Source organism: Penaeus chinensis, chromosome 12 (assembly GCF_019202785.1).
Source record: "Penaeus chinensis breed Huanghai No. 1 chromosome 12, ASM1920278v2, whole genome shotgun sequence".
Lineage (NCBI taxonomy): Eukaryota > Metazoa > Arthropoda > Malacostraca > Decapoda > Penaeidae > Penaeus > Penaeus chinensis.
The window spans coordinates 10,122,142-10,142,141 of NC_061830.1; the positions used below are offsets into that span (position 1 = coordinate 10,122,142).

Sequence of the window (20,000 nt, forward strand, 5' to 3'; positions counted from 1 at the left end):
CCTCCTGTTGACTGGCACACCATTGCAAAATAACCTTCATGAACTTTGGGCTCTGCTTAACTTCTTGTTGCCAGAGGTCTTCAGCTCTTCTGAGGCAAGGAATTTTGAGGATGTTGATGTTAACAAGCAACGCAATTGAACGATTAAAAAAATATTGATTATAATATAAATCAGTTATGGTCACAAGTGTGCTTAATTGTGACTTGGTCCATTGGATCTTTTCTGGTATTATCTTATTAACTGATATATTTTCACAGGACTTTGATGCCTGGTTCAACACAAATAGCTGCCTTGGTGATAATTCCCTGGTGGAACGTCTTCATGCCGTCCTGCGCCCCTTCTTGCTGCGTAGGTTGAAGTCAGATGTAGAAAAGAGGCTGCTGCCCAAGAAGGAGACGAAGGTGTTTATCCAGCTCTCCAAGATGCAGCGTGAATGGTATGTAACTGGCAGTAAATCATTGATGGTGTTTTATTTTTTTAGGGGAATTATTGACGGTTCATTTGGTGATGAATATGAATTTGGTTCTTACCGTTGTACTTATACTTCGGGAGCAAATTACGACAGCTAGTTATCAGATACCCAGTTAGTCGAGCAAAAATATCAATAATATGCATTTAAATATTAATTTGATTTTAGGTACACCAAGATCCTGATGAAAGATATTGACATTGTGAATGGTGCTGGACGCACAGAGAAGATGCGACTGCAGAATATTCTCATGCAGTTGCGTAAATGTTGCAACCACGTGTATCTCTTTGATGGTGCTGAGCCTGGCCCACCATACACCACTGATTACCATCTGGTAGGTTTGAAGATATTCTCAAATTTGTGTATGCCACTTTCTTTTTTCATAGATATGTCAATGAGATTAGAGAGTCATGGCTGTTGTTATCAGTTTATAATTGGGTTTAGCATGTACTTATACTTGCTCAAGACTGAAAAAATCTGATTTCCCTTTCAAAACAGGTGGAGAATTCAGGCAAGATGATTGTTCTGGATAAGCTGTTGCCGAAGCTTCTGGAGATGGGGTCTCGTGTGCTCCTCTTCTCGCAGATGACTCGTATGTTGGACATTCTGGAGGATTATTGCGTGTGGCGAAAATACTCATACTGCCGCATTGATGGTCAGACCTCCCATGAAGACAGGCAGAGACAGATTGATGAATTCAACGAACCTGAATCGTAAGTTTAAAAACTTACGATTATACTATTTGCTACTGCCTTTCTGTATTCATTTTGATATAATCTTATGTACTAAAAACAAGTTAAATGGTTGATTTTAGAATAAATAAAAAATACTCTTCTGTGACAATCTTTATATGGAAGAAATATAAGAAAATTGAGCACACAAAAAATTGCTTATATATAAAAAAAATAATCTATATAGGAACAGATTTTAGTATCTGAATGTAACATATTTTTTTACTGCAGTTTACTGAGTAATCAAAATATTTTTTCTAACAGGAAGAAGTTCGTTTTCATGTTGTCAACTCGTGCAGGTGGCCTCGGTATTAACTTGGCTACAGCTGATATTGTCATCTTGTATGATTCAGATTGGAATCCACAGATGGACTTGCAGGTTTGTATAGGCTCATGTTTTATGTAGTTTTTTTCCCTTTCTTCCCCCCCTCATGTCATAAACTCATTACTACAGTTCAGTTTATTGTAATAGATTTAATGTAAATTATTATTATTTGATTTATGTATTGTTATATTCTGTGATTTTTTTTTTTTTAACATATTTATTACTACAATTATCATCCCGCTGTCTCTCAGGCTATGGACAGAGCCCATCGTATTGGCCAGAAGAAGCAGGTGAAGGTGTTCAGGTTCATCCAGGAGAACTCCATGGAAGAGAAGCTGGTGGAACGTGCGGAGGTGAAGCTGCGTCTTGACAAGATGGTCATCCAGCAGGGTAAGGAGGTTGCAGAGATCCGAGGCTTAGGGTCGTTAGCATTGATTTGTTTAATTGTTTTGGGTTTCAGCAGAGGGTTAGATAGGCATGGGACATGGCTGAGGTTGTGATAATGTTGATGGATAATTGCTATTTTGATTATGATTAAGGCATTGAAATCACAGTATATAAGTAAATACATCTGCAGTGAAGGAGGATGTGAATGAATGTTGGGGGTGAGCATACTAGATTGTGTGTGAGAGTGAGAGTGAGAGTGAGAGTGAGTGTGAGTGTGAGTGTGAGTGTGAGTGTGAGTGTGAGTGAGTGAGTGAGTGAGTGAGTGAGTGAGTGAGTGAGTGAGTGAGTGAGTGAGTGAGTGAGTGAGTGAGTGAGTGAGTGAGTGAGTGAGTGAGTGAGTGAGTGAGTGAGTGAGTGAGTGAGTGAGTGAGTGAGTGAGTGAGTGAGTGAGCGAGCGAGCGAGCGTGAGTGTGCGCGTGTGCGCATATGTGTACACATACTTGAAAGTACATTTAGGGATCAGTGTTGTTAATATCTTGGTCATACAGGTCGCTTGATGGACAACAAGTCTAACGCCCTTGCCAAGGATGAGATGTTAGCCATGATTCGTCACGGTGCCAACGAGGTGTTTAAGGGGAAGGACGACGAATTCACTGACGAAGATATTGATGTTATTCTTGGCAGGGGAGAAGAGAAGGTAAGAGTGACTTTGTAAATTGTATTGGGTTTGCAAAACTTTGTATTTGATTAGGATAAAGGAGGACTGAGCAGTAATGTTACTTTTTGGTAGGATTAGGATTTTATTGAAAAATTTTAATTCTCACAATTCAGCTGGATCTTAGTTATGGTTAGATGAATGGTTGCTGAGTTAAATACCATATTTCTCTTCCAAACTCATTATAGACGGAGGAGCTCAACAAGAAGTTGGAGTCTATGGGAGAGTCGTCGCTCCGCCAGTTCACATTGGATGTTCCCACCAACTCTGTGTATCAGTTTGAGGGTGAAGATTACAGGTAATGAGGGATGGCATGCACTCACCCTTGGCATTCTGATATTTATGTTAACAGTTATGGTACATATACCTGTACATACACACAAAAGCATATGCTATTACAAATATATGCAGTAGGTAAATTCCTTACTGTTTAGATGCCTATATGAGTAAATACATTCTTAGAGCTAAACATATTATTGCTTATTGGAAAATATGTAGATAGAATTCATAGATACATTAGTCCTTCCATAAAAAAAAAAAATCTTCACCGGTTCTCTCTTTCAGGAACAAGCAAAAAGCCATTGTCGGGATGTGGATTGAACCCCCCAAGAGAGAGCGGAAGGCCAACTATGCAGTGGATGCCTATTTCAGGGAAGCTCTGCGTGTATCCGAGCCAAAGGCACCTAAGGTATGTCTAGAGCAGATCCTTGGTTTTGTTTTGCATTGAGGGGCAGAGAGGGAAGGGGGGGTTGGGGTTGGGGTTGGGGTTGGGGCTGGGGTTGGGGTTGGGGTTGGGGTTGGGGTTGGGGTTTCAGTTGGGGTTGGAGAAGAGGGGAACGATGACAAAGAAGTAGAGGAGGTGGCAAAAAGAGGCAGGAAGAGGAGGAGGAGGAGGGAAGAGGGATGAAGAGAGAGGGATGAGGAGGAGGGATGAAGAGAGAGGGATGAGGAGGAGGGATGAAGAGAGAGGGATGAGGAGGAGGGATGAAGAGAGAGGGATGAGGAGGAGGGATGAAGAGAGAGGGAGGAGGAGGAGGGATGAAGAGAGAGGGAGGAGGAGGAGGGATGAAGAGAGAGGGAGGAGGAGGAGGGATGAAGAGAGAGGGAGGAGGAGGAGGGATGAAGAGAGAGGGAGGAGGAGGAGGAATGAGAGAGGAGGAGGAGGAGGATGAGAGAGAGGGAGGAGGAGAGGGATGAGAGAGTGGGATGAGGAGGAGGGATGAAGAAGAGGGAGGAGGAGGAGGATGAAGAGAGAGGGAGGAGGAGGAGGATGAAAGGAGGGAGGAGGAAGGAGGAGGGATGAGAGAGAGGGAGGAGGAGGAGGGATGAATGTGGAGAGAGGAGGAGGAGGAGGAGGAGAGGAGGAGGAGGAGGAGAAGGAGGAGGAAGGAGGAGAAGGAGGAGAAGGAGGAGAAGGAGGAGAGAGGAGGAGAAGGAGGAGAAGGAGGAGAAGGAGGAGAGGAGGAGAGGAGGAGAGGAGGAGGAGGAGGAGGAGGAGGAGGAGAGGAGGAGAGGAGGAGAAGGAGGAGGAGAAGGAGGAGAAGGAGGAGAAGGAGGAGAAGGAGGAGAAGGAGGAGAAGGAGGAGAAGGAGGAGAAGGAGAAGGAGAAGGAGCTGGAGCTGGGTAGAGCAAGGAGGAATAGTTGAGGAGAGGGCGATGGAGATGGAAGAAGTGGAAGTGATAGAAGTAGGGGAGGAAGGGCTAAAAGGAAGGAGGATGGAGGAATAAGAGGTTTAACCCAATGCCGCCGGGGAAAATGAATAGAAAATGGGGGAAATGCTGTGCTCATTTTCTATATTTTTCGTGAAATGTCTCTTCACATAGATGGCTCTGCTAGTGCTTAGCCACAAAGAAGTCAATTAGTAGACCTTGTGACCTTACCTGATTTGAATTGGCAGGAAAGATGTATTTTTTACTATTGCTATGAATATCGATGGTATTGTTTTTATTATAAACTTTATAATTACTATAATGTTATAAACATTAGTAATAGTAAAATAAGATAACGTAAAATGTTTTCATAAATCAAAGAAAAGGATAAACGGGCGAGACAGGCAGTACTCGTAACTGGCTCATTGGTGACTTGGTACAAGTGTAGCCATCTGTGTCTAAAAACAATCAAACAAGTAACTCACAGTGGGCATAGCATGTACGTACACGTCATGCCCGTCGGCATTGGGTTGAGAAGGAGGAAAAAAGAGGAGGATATGGAGGGGGAGGAAGAGGAATAGAAGGTAGGAATGCAAAAGGGTTGACAGGGGCTTTCATGTATGTGTTGACTTGCAATGAATTTTGATTCTTGCTTGCTTCATTTTTTCTTGATTTTTGTTTTATTCTGTTAAATGTTATCTAATTTGATTTAAAAGTTATTTTATATGATTATTATTAATTTATTTAAATTTTCATCTGTAGTCTTTTTGTATAGCAATAGGATAATTCTGAAGGTTTTCTGAACATGGTGTTTCTTTTACATGTATAATATTAAACCTGTGTAGGTTCAAGAGTACCATTTTATTCCGATATGTGTTTGTTTATGACATGTACATGGTTGGCTGATGTAAACTCTAAACACAGATTAAAGTCAGGCATTGAGTTATTTTGTAAACACTGAGTTTGCAAACATTTCATTTGAATATTACTTTCCAACCTTTTTCTGCAAGATTACATGTTTGGCAGATCAACATCAGTTTTAAAAGAAATGTGCAACAATTGTTGCATAACATGAAAATTGTGTAGAAGACAGATGTTGATTCCTAGCCACTTCAATTTCTTGAAGCAGTCAGGACAGGTTATAGTGTTTTTGTGTAGGAACAATATACTTTCCCAAGGATTTTGCATTATTTCTGAAATTTGTAATACATGTTAAGATATTTTTTCCTTTTTTCAGGAGATACAAATATTATGAAGAATGTATAATCTATTTTAGGATAGGGGGCTATACTTTGGTGTTTCTTAGTTTATTTCCTTCACAATATATATATCCTGTGTGCATAGGTTTTTATTCATAGGCAAAAATGAAACTGCTTATTTTTTCCCCACAACATTTCAGTCACACTCTTAGATGCAAATATAGTATGAAATGATGTGTACATGTTGTTATTGGAATCATCATTGATATTTAGATTTTTGAATTTCTTCATTACATGTTTTGTTTCTTTTCTTGTCATTTTGTTAATCTTGTCTCTTGTTATGCCATCATTGCTTTGTTGTCATTGTCATTGTCAATCAATATCCTTTTCATCATCACCCACATCAAAGTCATCACCGTTATCATCATTTTTTGTTATTTGTATCATTGACAACATTTTTGTCATTATCATTATTGTCAGTATTGTTATCACTGCCGTTGTTGTTGTTGTTGTTGCCGTCTTAGTAGATGTTGCTTGTTGTTGCCGTAGCAATCACCCATCATCATTGTCATCAGTTATCTGTCATCATCATCATCATCAATTATCATTGTCATCATCAGACATCTTCAGTTATCATTGCTGTCATCAGCATCATCATCAGTTGTGGTCGTTGCAATCAGTGTAGTCAGTCTGATGCTGTTGCCATTTTTTTTGTAATACTAAACTCATTTTCACAATTATGTCCTCTTAGTTACCTTATTGATGAATGGATATGTAATAAAGGTAGGGAAAGTGACTATGATAGGTAGGTCAACACATGCTTACCTCAACTCCGTCTCTGCAGAATGAGAGACAGGGAAAAGAAAGCAAAACAAAGAAGAAAAATACAAAATAGGTTAGGACATAAAAAAAAAAAAAAAATTAAAAATAAAACTCTACATACTCTTCCAGCACAACAATCTTCTGCATTTTGTTTTTTCCTTGTATTGTAACAATTCTGTAAATTTCCTCTTCAGCCCAATTGGAGAGGTGTAAGTAGGCCTCACAGGCTCTTGTGTTCCTAGCTACCACGTTTGCTTATATTGTTTTCCGCTTCTAGAGCATGTTTTGGGCTTGGGTGTACACTGACTAGTGACCACAGGGAAGGCTCTTTTCAATGGGTTTCACTGGGTTATGGATGGGATTTCATGGTTTCTGTTGTCCGTTCCGTAATCTGTCTTTTGTAATAGTGAGAAAGGTTGTATGGAAGTAGAGCATTGGGTTTTGAGAGTTTTTGTTTAAGTAAGTGTGTTTTCCTCTCTCCTTCTCCCTCTCTCCTTCTCCCTCTCTCCTTCTCCCTCTCTCCTTCTCCCTCTCTTCATCCCTCTCTCCTTCTCCCTCTCTCCTTCTCCCTCTCTCCTTCTCCCTCTCTCCTTCTCCCTCTCTCCTTCTCCTCTCCTTCTCCCTCTCTCCTTCTCCCTCTCTCCTTCTCCTCTCTCCTTCTCCCTCTCTCCTTCTCCCTCTCTCCTTCTCCCTCTCTCCTTCTCCCTCTCTCCTTCTCCCTCTCTCCTTCTCTCTCTCTCCTTCTCTCTCTCTCCTCTCCCCTCTCCCTCTCCCTCTCCCTCTCCCTCACCCTCTCCCTCTCCCTCTCTCCCTCTCTCCCTGCCTCCCTGCCTCCCTGCCTCCCTCCCTGCCTCCCTCCCTGCCTCCCTCCCTGCCTCCCTGCCTCCCTCCCTCCCTCCCTCCCTGCCTCCCTGCCTCCCTCCCTGCCTCCCTCCCTGCCTCCCTGCCTCCCTCCCTCCCTGCCTCCCTCCCTGCCTCCCTCCCAGCCTCCTGCCTCCCTCCCTCCCTGCCTCCCTCCCTCCCCCCCTCCCTGCCTCCCTCCCTACCTCCCTGCCTCCCTCCCTCCCTGCCTCCCTGCCTCCCTCCCTCCCTCCCTCCCTCCCTCCCTCCCTCCCTCCCTGCCTCCCTGCCTCCTGCCTCCCTGCCTGCCTCCCTGCCTCCCTGCCTCCCTGCCTCCCTGCCTCCCTGCCTCCCTGCCTCCCTGCCTCCCTGCCTCCCTGCCTCCCTTCCTCCCTTCCTCCCTTCCTTCCTTCCTGCCTCCCTGTCTCCCTTCCTTCCTGCCTCCCTGTCTCCCTGCCTCTGTCTCCTTGCCTCCCTGTCTCCCTGCCTCTGTCTCCTTGCCTCCCTGTCTCCCTGCCTCTGCCTCCTTGCCTCCCTGTCTCCCTGCCTCTGCCTCCTTGCCTCCCTGTCTCCCTGCCTCTGTCTCCTTGCCTCTGTCTCCTTAGCTCCCTGTCTCCCTGCCTCTGTCTTCTTGCCTCCCTGCCTCCCTCGCTCTCCCTCTCCCTCTCCCTCTCCCTCTCCCTCTCCCTCTCCCTCTCCCTCTCCCTCTCCCTCTCTCTCTCCCTCTCCCTCTCCCTCTCCCTCTCCCTCTCCCTCTCCCTCTCCCTCTCCCTCCCTCTCTCCCTCCCTCTCTCCCTCTCTCCCTCTCCCTTTCCCTCTCTCCCTCTCCCTCCTCTCTCCCTCTCTCTTCTCTCTCTCTCTCTCTCTCTCTCTCTCTCTCTCTCTCTCTCTCTCTCTCTCTCTCTCTCTCTCTCTCTCTCTCTCTCTCTCTCTCTCTCTCTCTCTCTCTCTCTTCTCTCTTTCTCAAAGTAGTTTAGAAGTGGTGTATACCCTGTCAAGTGTTTATATGCAGTGTCTTCAGAGAGTTCATTGAGAGAGGCTCTCTTTTTACATATACAAGAACAGTTCCAGATCAAGTACACTGAACAGAAACAATGTTATTTTAATTTTTTCTATGGGTTATTTAACATTTTCTGAGGAATTACTTCATAAGAATATATATAGTCATGAATATAACTATACCATGTTGAACTTATATGTTCTGTTATATCTTATTTGTTTTAGGTATTTCTAGATTCTTGGGTTGTTGTTTGATTATTTGCAGGGAACAAGTGGACAGTTTGTTAAGTGGGATCAAAAGGATTACATATATATCCTTTTTTTTGTATAATTCTAAACAAGGAATATTTTTTAATGAAACAAATGCTGCAACTTTTTTGTGGAAAGCACCTAGGATTTTATTCCAATTTCAGTATTGATATATAACCTTGAAGAAATGAAATCCGCAGGAAAGTTAAAGAAAGTTATACTTTGAGCCAAAGAGCATTTACGAAACCTTTTTATTTGAACATATATCATTCATACATCATCTCTGGGTTTGCCTCTCGCTATAAATGGATACTTGTGCAGGGGAGTGTTAGTTAAGAGTTAGTATTTCACTGAGAATTTTTCTTATGGATTATCCTTCCCTGTGCCCAGACTGTCACTCAAGGAGGGACTAATGACCCCCAAACAATTTTTTTCCCCAGTTGTTTGGCTAATAAGACATATAGCAGATCCATAGCTTGTAGACTTTGTGCAGGTTTTATTTACTTATTTACAAATTTTATTATATATTTTTGACATACTAACCTGACATGCTCTTGTTATTTGACTCCCCCCCCCCCCCTCCCCCCCTTTTAATGCCCTTTTTGTCACAATGCTGGGCTAGCCTATAACTTATATTTGTGTAAAGTTTGACTAAACCTTTTAGATCTTAGATTTGGTGCACCGAGAACTGAGACTTTGTTTTCTGCGAGTGGTGTGTTTACAGCTGGTTTTCATGTCTGTTAAAAAAAAAAAGAATTGATTAATATTTTAGTGGTGGCTGTGGTCTGTATACTTATAAGACCTAACCAGTGTTGTCTGCCTTTGACTAATTAAAGATTCTATTAGTGTTGTATATCACCTTTATTTCAGTGTGAGAGGAATGGTTGAGAAAAAACTTGTATAACTAATAAACCATCCTCCTCTTTTTTTTCTTTCTTTCTTTTTGGTTGCTAAGTTTTGTAGGAGAAAGAAGTAATGTAGAACAGAGTACGTTGGTTGTTCCCATTTAACAAAAATAACCCATTTAGACAGCTTTAAGGAATATAGGAATATTTCTGTAGTAAAATTTTATTGTGATTTAAATACTCTTTATAGTAAAGATTAAGGATTCAATTCAATCCTCTATTGATCTGTTGTTTAGCAAAAAAGAAAAGTATTAGAATAAGTAAATTAGATTGCCATGGGTACATTCTTTTACAAGATCTTTTGCTTAGCTATAAGTAAGTTATGAATTAGCTTGAGTAACAGTTGGCAATTCAAGTATTAATTCAGTCCTATTCAAAGGTCAGTTAACTTTAGGTCCTTATGATAGACAGAATCAAAAATGGTGGCTTGAATCCTGCTAGTTTGCCATCACTTCTAGGTCATACTAAAAATTGAAAAATAAAAATTCCACCTCCTTTCTGACAGGCACCAAGACCCCCTAAGCAGCCAGTGGTACAAGACTTCCAGTTCTTCCCCCCAAGGCTGTTTGAGCTTCTTGATAAGGAGATCTATTATTACCGCAAGACTGTCAGCTACAAGGTTAGTTTGCATGGTTATTTGATGTTATAATCCTGTATGGCAAAGGTTTTAAATAAACCCTTTCATGTTGAGTAAAATTTCAAATAGTGTTTGGCAAGGCTGGGTGTGTTAGTGTGCACCACTCTGTTCTTGGCAAGCTGGGCTTCTGAGGCATTATCCCGACTGTTGGATACGAGTTATTGATTGGACGTCAGCTGGTATCAGTGAAATTTTTAGCCACAATAGGGATATAACATCACCTTACATGAATGGGTTAATGAAAGCTGTTGAAATGGTTGTGTCTATCTTCCGTCCTTGTATTAAAACAATATGTCCTCCAGTAACTTGGTTTATTGTCACCTTCTAAATAGGTACCCAAAAATCCAGAGTTCATGGCAGATGCAGCACGCATTCAGAAGGAGGAGCAGAAGAAGATTGATGAAGCAGAACCAGTGACAGAAGAGGAGATGGAGGAGAGGGACCAGCTCCTGACACAGGGTTTCCTCAACTGGAGCAAGCGCGATTTCAACCAGTTTATTAAGGCGAATGAGAAGTATGGCCGCGATGACATTGAGAATATTGCTAAGGTAAAGATGACGGTTGTTATTTTCTTTTTTTTTTCCTTTTCTTTTGTTTACTCAGATTGAAAGTAGGTAATAAGCTGATACTGAGGAAATGATTAAAAATGTCTTTGTTTGCTTTCCTTATTTCTTACCTCATAGCAAGATACAAATTTTCCATGTTTTACATTCTTTTATAATATCTTTTTCATGCTCCAAATCTATTCACATCATTCACCTCCTCTCTTCCCCCCTAAAAACAGGAAGTGGAAGGCAAGACACCAGAGGAAGTAATGGAATACTCTGCCGTGTTCTGGGAACGGTGTTCTGAGCTCCAGGACTGCGACCGTATCTTGGCACAGATTGAGAGAGGAGAAGCTAAGATCCAGAGAAGAGCATCTATCAAGAAAGCCTTAGATGCTAAGGTGAGGATGTGGGCTTAAATGAAATGTGCTTGATGTAAATTTAAATTGGTGTATAGTATAGAATAGCCTTGTTTATCCTGAAGATGAAAAGTATGAAAATTGAGGAATTCACTTTGGCTCTCTTTCGCAGATGGCACGATACAGGGCACCATTCCATCAGTTGCGAATTTCTTATGGAACCAACAAGGGCAAAAATTATACCGAGGAGGAAGACAGATTCCTTGTGTGTATGCTTCACAAGCTTGGTTTTGACAAAGAAAATGTTTATGAGGAGTTACGAGCAGCTGTAAGGTAAGAAAATTGAATTTAATACATGTATGTATGTGTGTGTGATACATATGTTCTTGAAGTGTATGTATGTTGTAAATGTACTGGCATAAGTTTGAATAATTAATAGGTACATAAGGATGAGATCTTAGACTTGCTAATTGATTAATTATATGATTTTCACCTGATATGTGATACCTTCAAACTCTTGATCTCTTTCTAACAGGTCAGCACCCCAGTTCCGCTTTGATTGGTTCATCAAGAGCAGAACAGCTTTGGAACTGCAGCGTCGTTGCAACACACTCATTACTCTGATCGAACGCGAGAACCAGGAACTGGAGGAGAAAGAGCGGGCGGAGAGGAAGAAGGGCCGACCTAAGGGACTCTATGTGAAGTCCGGGAAGAGAGGCATTGGCACACAGGACGGCAGAGGGAGGAGAAAGAAGAAGGTGGCAGAATAAGGGGGATGAGGGGAGAGGGGGATGGGGTCAAGGGGAGGTACTTTTTTTATCTATTTATTTTTTTTCTATATGGAGGGGGGAGGGGGGGGGGCATTGGGCTTGAAAGAGTAAGCTTGTAGAGATTTAAGATTTTTTAAATATTAAAAAAGAAAATTAAAATGAAACGACAGATACTCTCTTGTACTGGAATACATTGGGTGGATTACCTGAGGCAGGAATAGATGAGAGTTGAGACCTTTCTGTTTACATGTGTAAACAAAATTTGAGAAGTGTGAATTCAGCAGATGTAAAGTGATAGGCATACAGGTGCATCATTCCTCAAGCTTTACAAGAAAAAGGAATATGTATTTTCCTACATTTATGAATGTAACTTCCCCAGAAAAGCTCTTGTTACCCAGATACATGGGTATAAAAACGGCTTACCTTCTAAGAAATTTGTCATTCAGACTATTAAGTGACCGATAACTAATATATATTTAATTAGTTTTTGATGTTATGTAGTAATATAGAACTGATTTTAAGTAGATAGAAACTGAGGGCCATTCATAATTCACAAAAGGGGAAGCAGCAAGTGTAATCTAGCGTCATCATTTCTTGTTGAGATGGATCACAGTTTTAATTTGATTTTTGTTTCTGCCTTTATCTGTAATCTCAGGAAAAAAGTATATCAGATCCAAAGATTGGGAAACCAAATTCAGTTGATATTATGCTGATAACAAAGAACAATCCCTTTGCTCAGTGACAACCATAGATTGACAACTGTTTTCTATGATAGCAGGTGCTTTAGTTCTTCACTGTGTGTGTTCCTCTTAAGGAAAGGATAGTACTACATTCCAAACACTGATACACATTAGACAAAGGTTACACTGTTGAGAACATTGCTCTTAATAAATTGTCTTCATGTTTGCAGTTTAGGGATAACAGGTATTAATATTTCGCACAATGACAGGTATCATAGAGATGGATGAGGTCGGTGTACATGTCCACAATTTTATTCATTTAACATTTAGTATTTTCGTCATTTTGTAATAAAAGAAGAACGATAATTGGTTTTCATTTAACCCTACAAAATACACATACATCTATTGTACACCCCATACACTCCCAATCCATACCCGTTGTTATCGGGGGGGCCATAGGAGACCGAGACTTAGACCCAATATAGATCACCCTTGACTTGGGCCTCAACCTTCACCTCAACAAAGTTTGCATAGTCTTTCTTCCCATTTCCTTCTCTTCTTCAGTCCCTTCTGTCCACTTCTTAAAGGGAAAGAACCATGCTCAAAGGATGAAAAGCTGGCTTTGTGTCAGTCCTGAACGGCCTCCAGGAGTCCTGAGTACGGTATTCCTTTGGTTAATCACCAAACCCTTACCTCTTATGGGGACCCTGAGGGATAGGCCTATTTCAGGCTCCATATGGCCATTAATTAGGGTTTTGTATCCTTATTAGGGGAATTAAGACTTGACTTGCCCCTTCATCAACTAGCCTATCTAAATTTGACTTCATTTTTTCAACCCCTACCTCTCCTTTGATCACGGCTCCAACCAGTGGTACTAATACCCCCTCCTCAATGCTTGCCGTCAACTCTCTCCATTCCGAATCATTCGCCAAGATCATTATTCTACCTTCAGATTCACCCCTTTCTCACAACTACCTCATCCTCATCCTCCTCATCCTCTATTAAAACACTTCAATCGTATTGTCGTCCTCCCCTCAGTACTACCTCACTCCACACAACACCTCTTCCCCCCCACCCTCATCCTTTTACTGCTTCCATCTTCGCAAACTTTTGAGTACTCTTTTCAGCCCAGCTAAATAGGATCATTTTTTTGTGATTCATCTACAGCCCCTTACTCTGACATTAACCTCTTAAAACAATGTCTCCAGAAACAAGTAAGCAAAATTTCCTTTCGTAGCCATTCCTGTCACCTTGCAATAGCAATAACCGAGTCCCAAGCTCGTGCACCATCTACCCTGACTGACATCGTTGGCAAACCTATTCCTGCTCAGCCTTACTTCTCACTTAATACTAGTACCGGGACTGTTTCCGTCTCCCCGACTGATTGTCCTGTCTATTACAAGACTGAAACGACCTGCTCGCCTGCCTCGTTGACTATAATACAGTGCCAGCACAATGCTACACTATTCCTCCTAGAGGCCAGCGTAAGTCCTACACCAGTATTGCCAAGATTAACTTCCGAAGACATGACCTCCCATGAATATTATGTTGGTGGAGTGTTCTTCCCTGTCCGACAATGTCGGCGTTTTATTCACCCAGTCAAACACTGTCGCTCCACAGCCCGTTGCCCTCTATGTGTCCAACTTGGTCATGTCCGTTCAAATTGCTGTGCTCAGTCACGCATGTGTGCCAATTGTGGTTGCTCCCATAATGTATTCTTTAGGAGTTGCCCTGCCTACAAGCTCGAATCTGAGGTCTCATATTCAAACTAGGCCCCGCTCTGCGTGAGGCCAAACAGGAAACACGCCGACGAGATTTTTCTCTCTCTACCTATTGGAAAACTCCTTTACTCTGCCCCCCTTCCATTTTCTCAAGGTGTCTCGGCATCTCCCCCAGTATCTTTTCTACCCTGAACCATCCTACCTCTACTCCCTCCAGTCAGTCAAATTCCTTTCCCAGTCTAAATCCAGATACTCCAATCTCTACCACCTCCCGATGCCTACACCTCCTCACTTTGTCGCACCAGGCAATCTAAGCGTTCCACCCCATCTCCAACCACATGCTCCTCGGATATCCATCCCCTCTTCTCTACTGCACAAGAAAACCTTTGTATTTCTGACCTCCCCACCCAATTCCCCTCCAGAAACTTGAAGACATCCAAAACTTCCTAAACATGAGCCGAGAGAACGCTCCGCTCTCTCGTCCACCCTCCAGTCCCTCTATTCCTATTTGCTCTACATTCAAAGTATTTACCAATATCCGTCTTCCTCAAGTTCCCCTTACCCTTCTTCCCCCCACTCTCCCCCAAAACAACCCCATTCGCTCCTACTCCATGTGTACCCCCGTTCCCTCTTCTTTCTCCATTATGCGTACCACCCCCACCTGGATGCTCACGTGACTTCTTTACGTCGCAACAGTGTCCTACTCAGGATCCTCCCCCTCTTGACATTGTCCTTGATACTTCACAACCTTCCCCTGTTCCCTTATCTCATCCTCAGGATTCTTCCCCTACTTTTCCAACTATCATTTCTGCTTCTATTACCCGGTGATTGTTTCAAAATGGCACTTTTGCAGTTTTCCTTATCCAGTATTCCTCTCCCTTCCTCAGATACACACATGCTCTCCATTTGATCTAATCGCCTTATACCCTTAAACACCTTCCCGTTTTACAAATCCATTTGCTCTCCCATGCTCTACCATGCTATCCTATAGCGCTTTACAACCTTTGTATGGATGGCATGTAATAAAGGATGCTTTAAAGGATGTGGCTGAACTCCAATAAAGTCATTGTGGGAAAACAACAGAAATCCGATGTTGACCTGAACCGATAAGTATACTGGTCATGTACTTTATGAATGGATAAAACAGCCAACACGTTATAAAGGAAACCATGCCTGTCCTAATAGCGGAAGAAATATACATATTATTAGTATATGCCTCCAATATCTTGGTCGTTGTTGCCGTGAGGGGCTTAGGAGACGGACTGAGGCCTAATTTAAGGGATCACTCTTGCCTTGGACTCAGCCCTCGCCTCAACAAATTTTGCATAATCTCTTCTTTTCCCCCTTTCCTTTTCCTTTTCTTGATCCCCTTCTTCTCAACTCATTTTAACCCTTTTTGCCACAATACTTTATCATAATGGTATACTTGGGGGCATCGACCCCATCTATCGCTGTATTTTGAATACGTCGCTAATGATTTTAGCTGTTGACGCGGCAGAAAAAAAAAAAAAAAAAAATTGTTTATGGAACGCAAGTTTCAGAAATAAAATTAAGTACTTAGGAGTCTATGAACTATTATGGAAATCAAACAGAAAATCACTAAGCATATAGTAAAATCAAGTTTCTCGGGAAGGTACACTTAGAATGCTACATAAATCAAACTTGAAGGTAAACACAATTACTTTTAAGATATACTCTAAATCAAGGCTAAGAGTAGAATCAGTTCAAGTGAGTATAAGTTAATAACATGTATTGTTAGGAAATAAAGCGAGACAAGTATTTTCTTCAAAATCCTTGAAAGCAATCTCTGTTTAGTGTTAAAGATACGTTACGATTGAAAGCAGTCATGGATAATCCTCGTCAGAAAACAGCGCTCTGTGATTCACTCGCTGAGTGTATAATTTCCTGAAAAAATTGTCTAATGTTATTTCTTTTAACTTGTTTCATATCCCTACAATTGCATATCAGTTTTCACATATTACTCGAAGCAGGTAAAATTATGTGTATATTTTGTGTATTTGACCAGGGACGTCATTTGGGGGGGGCTGAGTGGGATATACCCCCCCCCCCCCCGACTGTGATTGCCCCCTTCAAGGTCTGACTTGCCCCCTCCCCACAAGGGCCACAGTCCCACGATTTGATTTGCCTAATTCACACCTTTACATCTCTGGGCATAGCTTAAAAATGCTCCTAGAGTAGCTCAGTTTTTCAAAATATTTCACTGGGGGAACCTGATTGTGCTCACTTCGCTCGCCAGCCTTGCCCCCCCCCCAAAAAAAAAAAAAAAAAAAAAAAAATACATGATGGTTGTGTATCGATGATTTTTTAAAATAGAAACTTAGGTGAAGGACCTTAATGCATCCCAGTCCTTCTCTCTACATGATTTGGGATTTCTAATACGTTTTCTAGCGCCTTGATTGCTTTAAACTTTAATTAATATGCAGGACTTTAGAATGTAGTCTGACCCTCCATGTAACGCGCTGTTGTACGCCGTTTCCCTTGCACTCTGGTAGCGAAGACGCCCTCAAAGTCCGCCCCTCGCCCACCCACTGGCGACGGGTCAAGAATTCATTGTCTGGCGAGCCTCGCGGGGAACAGACTTTGTTTACCGCCTGGATGCTCGATGTGCGCGGCCCTTCCGTCACGAAGAGTTTCAGCGCGCTCGGGCAGGCGGTTTACGGAAAATGGTATATACATTATGGATATATATATATATATGTATATATATGTGTGTGTGTGTGTGTGTGTGTGTGTGTGTGTGTGTGTGTGTGTGTGTGTGTGTGTGTGTGTGTGTGTGTGTGTGTGTGTGTGTGTGTGTGTGTGTGCATGTGTGTGTGTGTGTGTGTATACACACACACACATAGGTATACATACATATATATGTATATATATATATATATATACACACACATATATATATATATATATATATATATATATATATATATATATATACATACACATACATACATAAACACACACACACACACACACACACACACACACACACACACACACACACACACACACACACACACACACACACACACATATATAATGAGTGATGTACTCGGGTGGGTCTCTGCCCGTCAGGTCCCGAGGCCGCCAGGTGATGTCTCTCCTCTCTCTCTGTCCGATCCTTCGAAACAGGAGAGCGACGTTGAGAGGTCGGTAGACTTTGCTCTGTCTTGGGGCTCGCTGACTGGCGTATCATTCACCTGCTTCGTCATTTTCTTTGATGCCTCAGTGTTAGGGGACCCATGCCAGGTGTTCCTACGTCGGTCATTATCGTTAATGTTGTTCGGAGAGGATTATGCGTATGGATTCCCAAGTTCTGCGTCAACCTTTTATAGCACGCACTAGCAAACACTGTTGTGATACTGAGGACATTTTTCATGTTGATCTACGATACGGGATATGGCTATGACCTTCCATCCTGCGTCGAGGGGACTTTAGGAGAAAGTACATTTCGTATAACGATCGAACCGCGTGTGTAGATGAGTGTAGAGTGCAGGTGTCGATGAGTGTGAGGGGTCTGGAAAACCATACTAAAGAGGAGTTTTTATCGGAGCGCGGCCTGGGGAGTATAGGCCACATTCTGGGTCGTGTTAGACAAAGAAAGAGGAAGTGAAGATGGCCCAAAGTGACGCCTCTCCGCGTTTGATGCTTCACGTGTTAATTCCACTGAACAAACATCAAATGGCCCGGAACCATCTATTGCTGATCTCCTTGCGTTATTTCTTCGGTGAACACTTTGGAAAAAATTGTCACCGTCGGTGTCGAGGGAACTAAGGACCTACAAGACGCCCATGTATTTGATCCTCGCCTCGACAATGTCTTCTCTGAGGCATCCTTGTTTGGTTGATGTGCAACCGAAGATGATCCTAATGTATTGCATATAACTTCATTAATAACTATAATTTATCTATCTATTCAGTCAATCGTCGATTTACTTGTCTGTTTATTCATTCAGTTATGCTTTGCTCCTGCCATCCTGGTATGGGTAAAATTGCCAACGGAAGTAGTCGGTGACGAATCATCCTGAACATCTAATGACGACCCAATCATACTTTCGGCAACTCATATCAGGATATTTAGTCTGCCATCACATACCTAATTAGCAAGTCAGCAGAACAGTGGCAGAATTCCTTCTAAACAGGTTGCACAATTTAAACCAGAACATATCTTCTTCTTCGTCATATTTTCATCTTCTTCTTCTCTTTTCCTCCTCCTCCTCCTCCTTCTTTTTACTTCTTCCTTCTCTCCTCCTCCTCCTCCTCTTCCTTATCTTTCTCTTTCTCCTCTTCTTCCGTTCCCCCCTTGTTCTTCTCCTCCTCCTCCTCCTCTCCAACTCCTCTTTCCCTTCCCCTGCTCCTCCTCCTCCTTTGTCTCTTCCTCCTCTTTTTCCTTCTCTTCCCTCTCTTCCTCCTCCTCCCCCTCCTCCTCCTTCTCACCTTCTTCCACTTCCTCCTCCTCCCTTCTTTCTCCTTTTCCTCCCCCTCCTCCTCTTCCTCCTACTCCCCCTCTTCTTCTTACTTCTCCTCCTCCTCCTCCTCTTTCTCCTTCTCTTCCTCCTGTACCTCCTCCTCTTCCTCCTCATCCTCCCTCATCTTCCTCCTCATCCTCCCTCTCCTCTTCCTCCTTCCCCACCTCCTCCTTCTCCTCCTCCTCTACCTTCTCTATCTCTTCTTCCTCCTCCTCCTGTTCTTCTTCCTGTTCTTCTTCTTCTTCTTCTTCTTCCTCCTCTTCCTCCTTCTCCTCCTCTTCTTCCTCCTCTTCCGCCACCTCCTCCTCCTCCATCTCTTCCACCTCTTTCTTTTCTTCCTCATTTTTTCCTCCTTCTCCTCCTCTTCTACCCCTTCTTCTTCCTCCTCCTCCCCCCCCTCCTCTTCCGCCTCCTCCGCCTCCTCCTCCTCCTCCTCCTCCTCCTCCTCCTCTTTCTCCTCCTCCTCCTCGTCGTCCTCCTCCTCTTCCTCCTCCTTCTCCCCCTCCTCGTCCTCCTCCTCGTCCTCCTCTTCCTCTTATTCCTCCTCCTCCTTCTCCTTCCCTTCCTCTTCTTCTTCTTCTTCTCCTTCCTCCTCCTCCCCCTATTTTTGCTTTTCCTCCTGGTCCTCCTGGGTCTTCTCTTCCTCCTCGTCCACCTCCTCTCCCTCCTATTCCTTCTCCTTCTCAATCTCCTCTTTCTCACCCTCTACTTCTTCCCCCTCAATTTCCTTCTCCTCCTTTTCCTACGCCTCCTCTTCTTCCTCCATCTCCTTCTTCTCCTCCTCCTCTTCCTTTCTTTATTTTTCCTCCTCCTCCTCTCCCTCCCTCTCATCTTCTTCTTCCTCTTCTTCGAACTCTTCCACTTACTTCTCCTCCTCCTTTTTTTACTCCTCCTCCTCCTCCTCTTCCTCCTCCTTATCTTCTTCCCCCTCCTCTTCCCCCTCCCCTCCTCTCCCCCCCTCCTCCCCCTCCTGCTCCTCCTTTTCCTCTTCCTCATCCACCACCGCCTCCTCCTCCTCTTCTCCTCCTTCTCCCCCTCCTCTTCCTCCTCCTCCTCCCCCTCCTTCATCCCCCTCGTTCTCCTATTCCTCCTCTTCCCCTTTTCCCTCCTCCTCCTCCTCGTCCTCCTTCTCCTCCTTCTCCCCTCCTCCTCCTTCTCCTCCTCCCGTTCACAGTCTTTTCGTTTTCAACAAACGCAGACTGTCGTCATATACCGGTCACCTTCCATGGACCGTCCGATACCATACCTGTAAAGGAGCCTAAATACCTAAAATGGTACAAAGACCAAGAGCAGATACATGTGCTACCCCCCCCCCCCCCCCAGCCCCTCCAAAATGGAAACATACTAAAGAGAAATATAAAAACACTCTCCCCCCACATATATGTGTGTGTATGTATATGTACGTATATACATTCGTAGATAGGTATGTGTATCAAAAATATTGTTTATTTATGAAAAAAAAAAAAAACAAAAAACCCACACGTAGAACAAGCGCCGCCAGGAGCAAATTA

The 20,000-nt window shown here is 43.0% G+C and overlaps 1 protein-coding gene across 1 annotated transcript in view; it reads left to right on the forward strand.

Annotated features, from left to right (window-relative positions):
• Window positions 1–12,648, forward strand: part of LOC125030956 (chromatin-remodeling complex ATPase chain Iswi-like) — a 42,247-nt gene extending 29,599 nt beyond the window's left edge. The window contains exons 12-25 of the mRNA XM_047621376.1: window positions 1–94; window positions 258–436; window positions 638–803; window positions 968–1,182; window positions 1,465–1,579; window positions 1,777–1,915; window positions 2,461–2,609; window positions 2,816–2,925; window positions 3,192–3,315; window positions 9,797–9,910; window positions 10,261–10,476; window positions 10,713–10,874; window positions 11,005–11,165; window positions 11,368–12,648. The exon at window positions 1–94 is cut by the window's left edge and continues 87 nt beyond it. Coding sequence (XP_047477332.1) covers window positions 1–94; window positions 258–436; window positions 638–803; window positions 968–1,182; window positions 1,465–1,579; window positions 1,777–1,915; window positions 2,461–2,609; window positions 2,816–2,925; window positions 3,192–3,315; window positions 9,797–9,910; window positions 10,261–10,476; window positions 10,713–10,874; window positions 11,005–11,165; window positions 11,368–11,602 — 2,179 coding nt within the window. The 3' untranslated portion in view covers window positions 11,603–12,648. The remainder of the gene's footprint in view (window positions 95–257; window positions 437–637; window positions 804–967; window positions 1,183–1,464; window positions 1,580–1,776; window positions 1,916–2,460; window positions 2,610–2,815; window positions 2,926–3,191; window positions 3,316–9,796; window positions 9,911–10,260; window positions 10,477–10,712; window positions 10,875–11,004; window positions 11,166–11,367) is intronic.
• The last annotated feature ends 7,352 nt before the right edge of the window (window positions 12,649–20,000 follow it).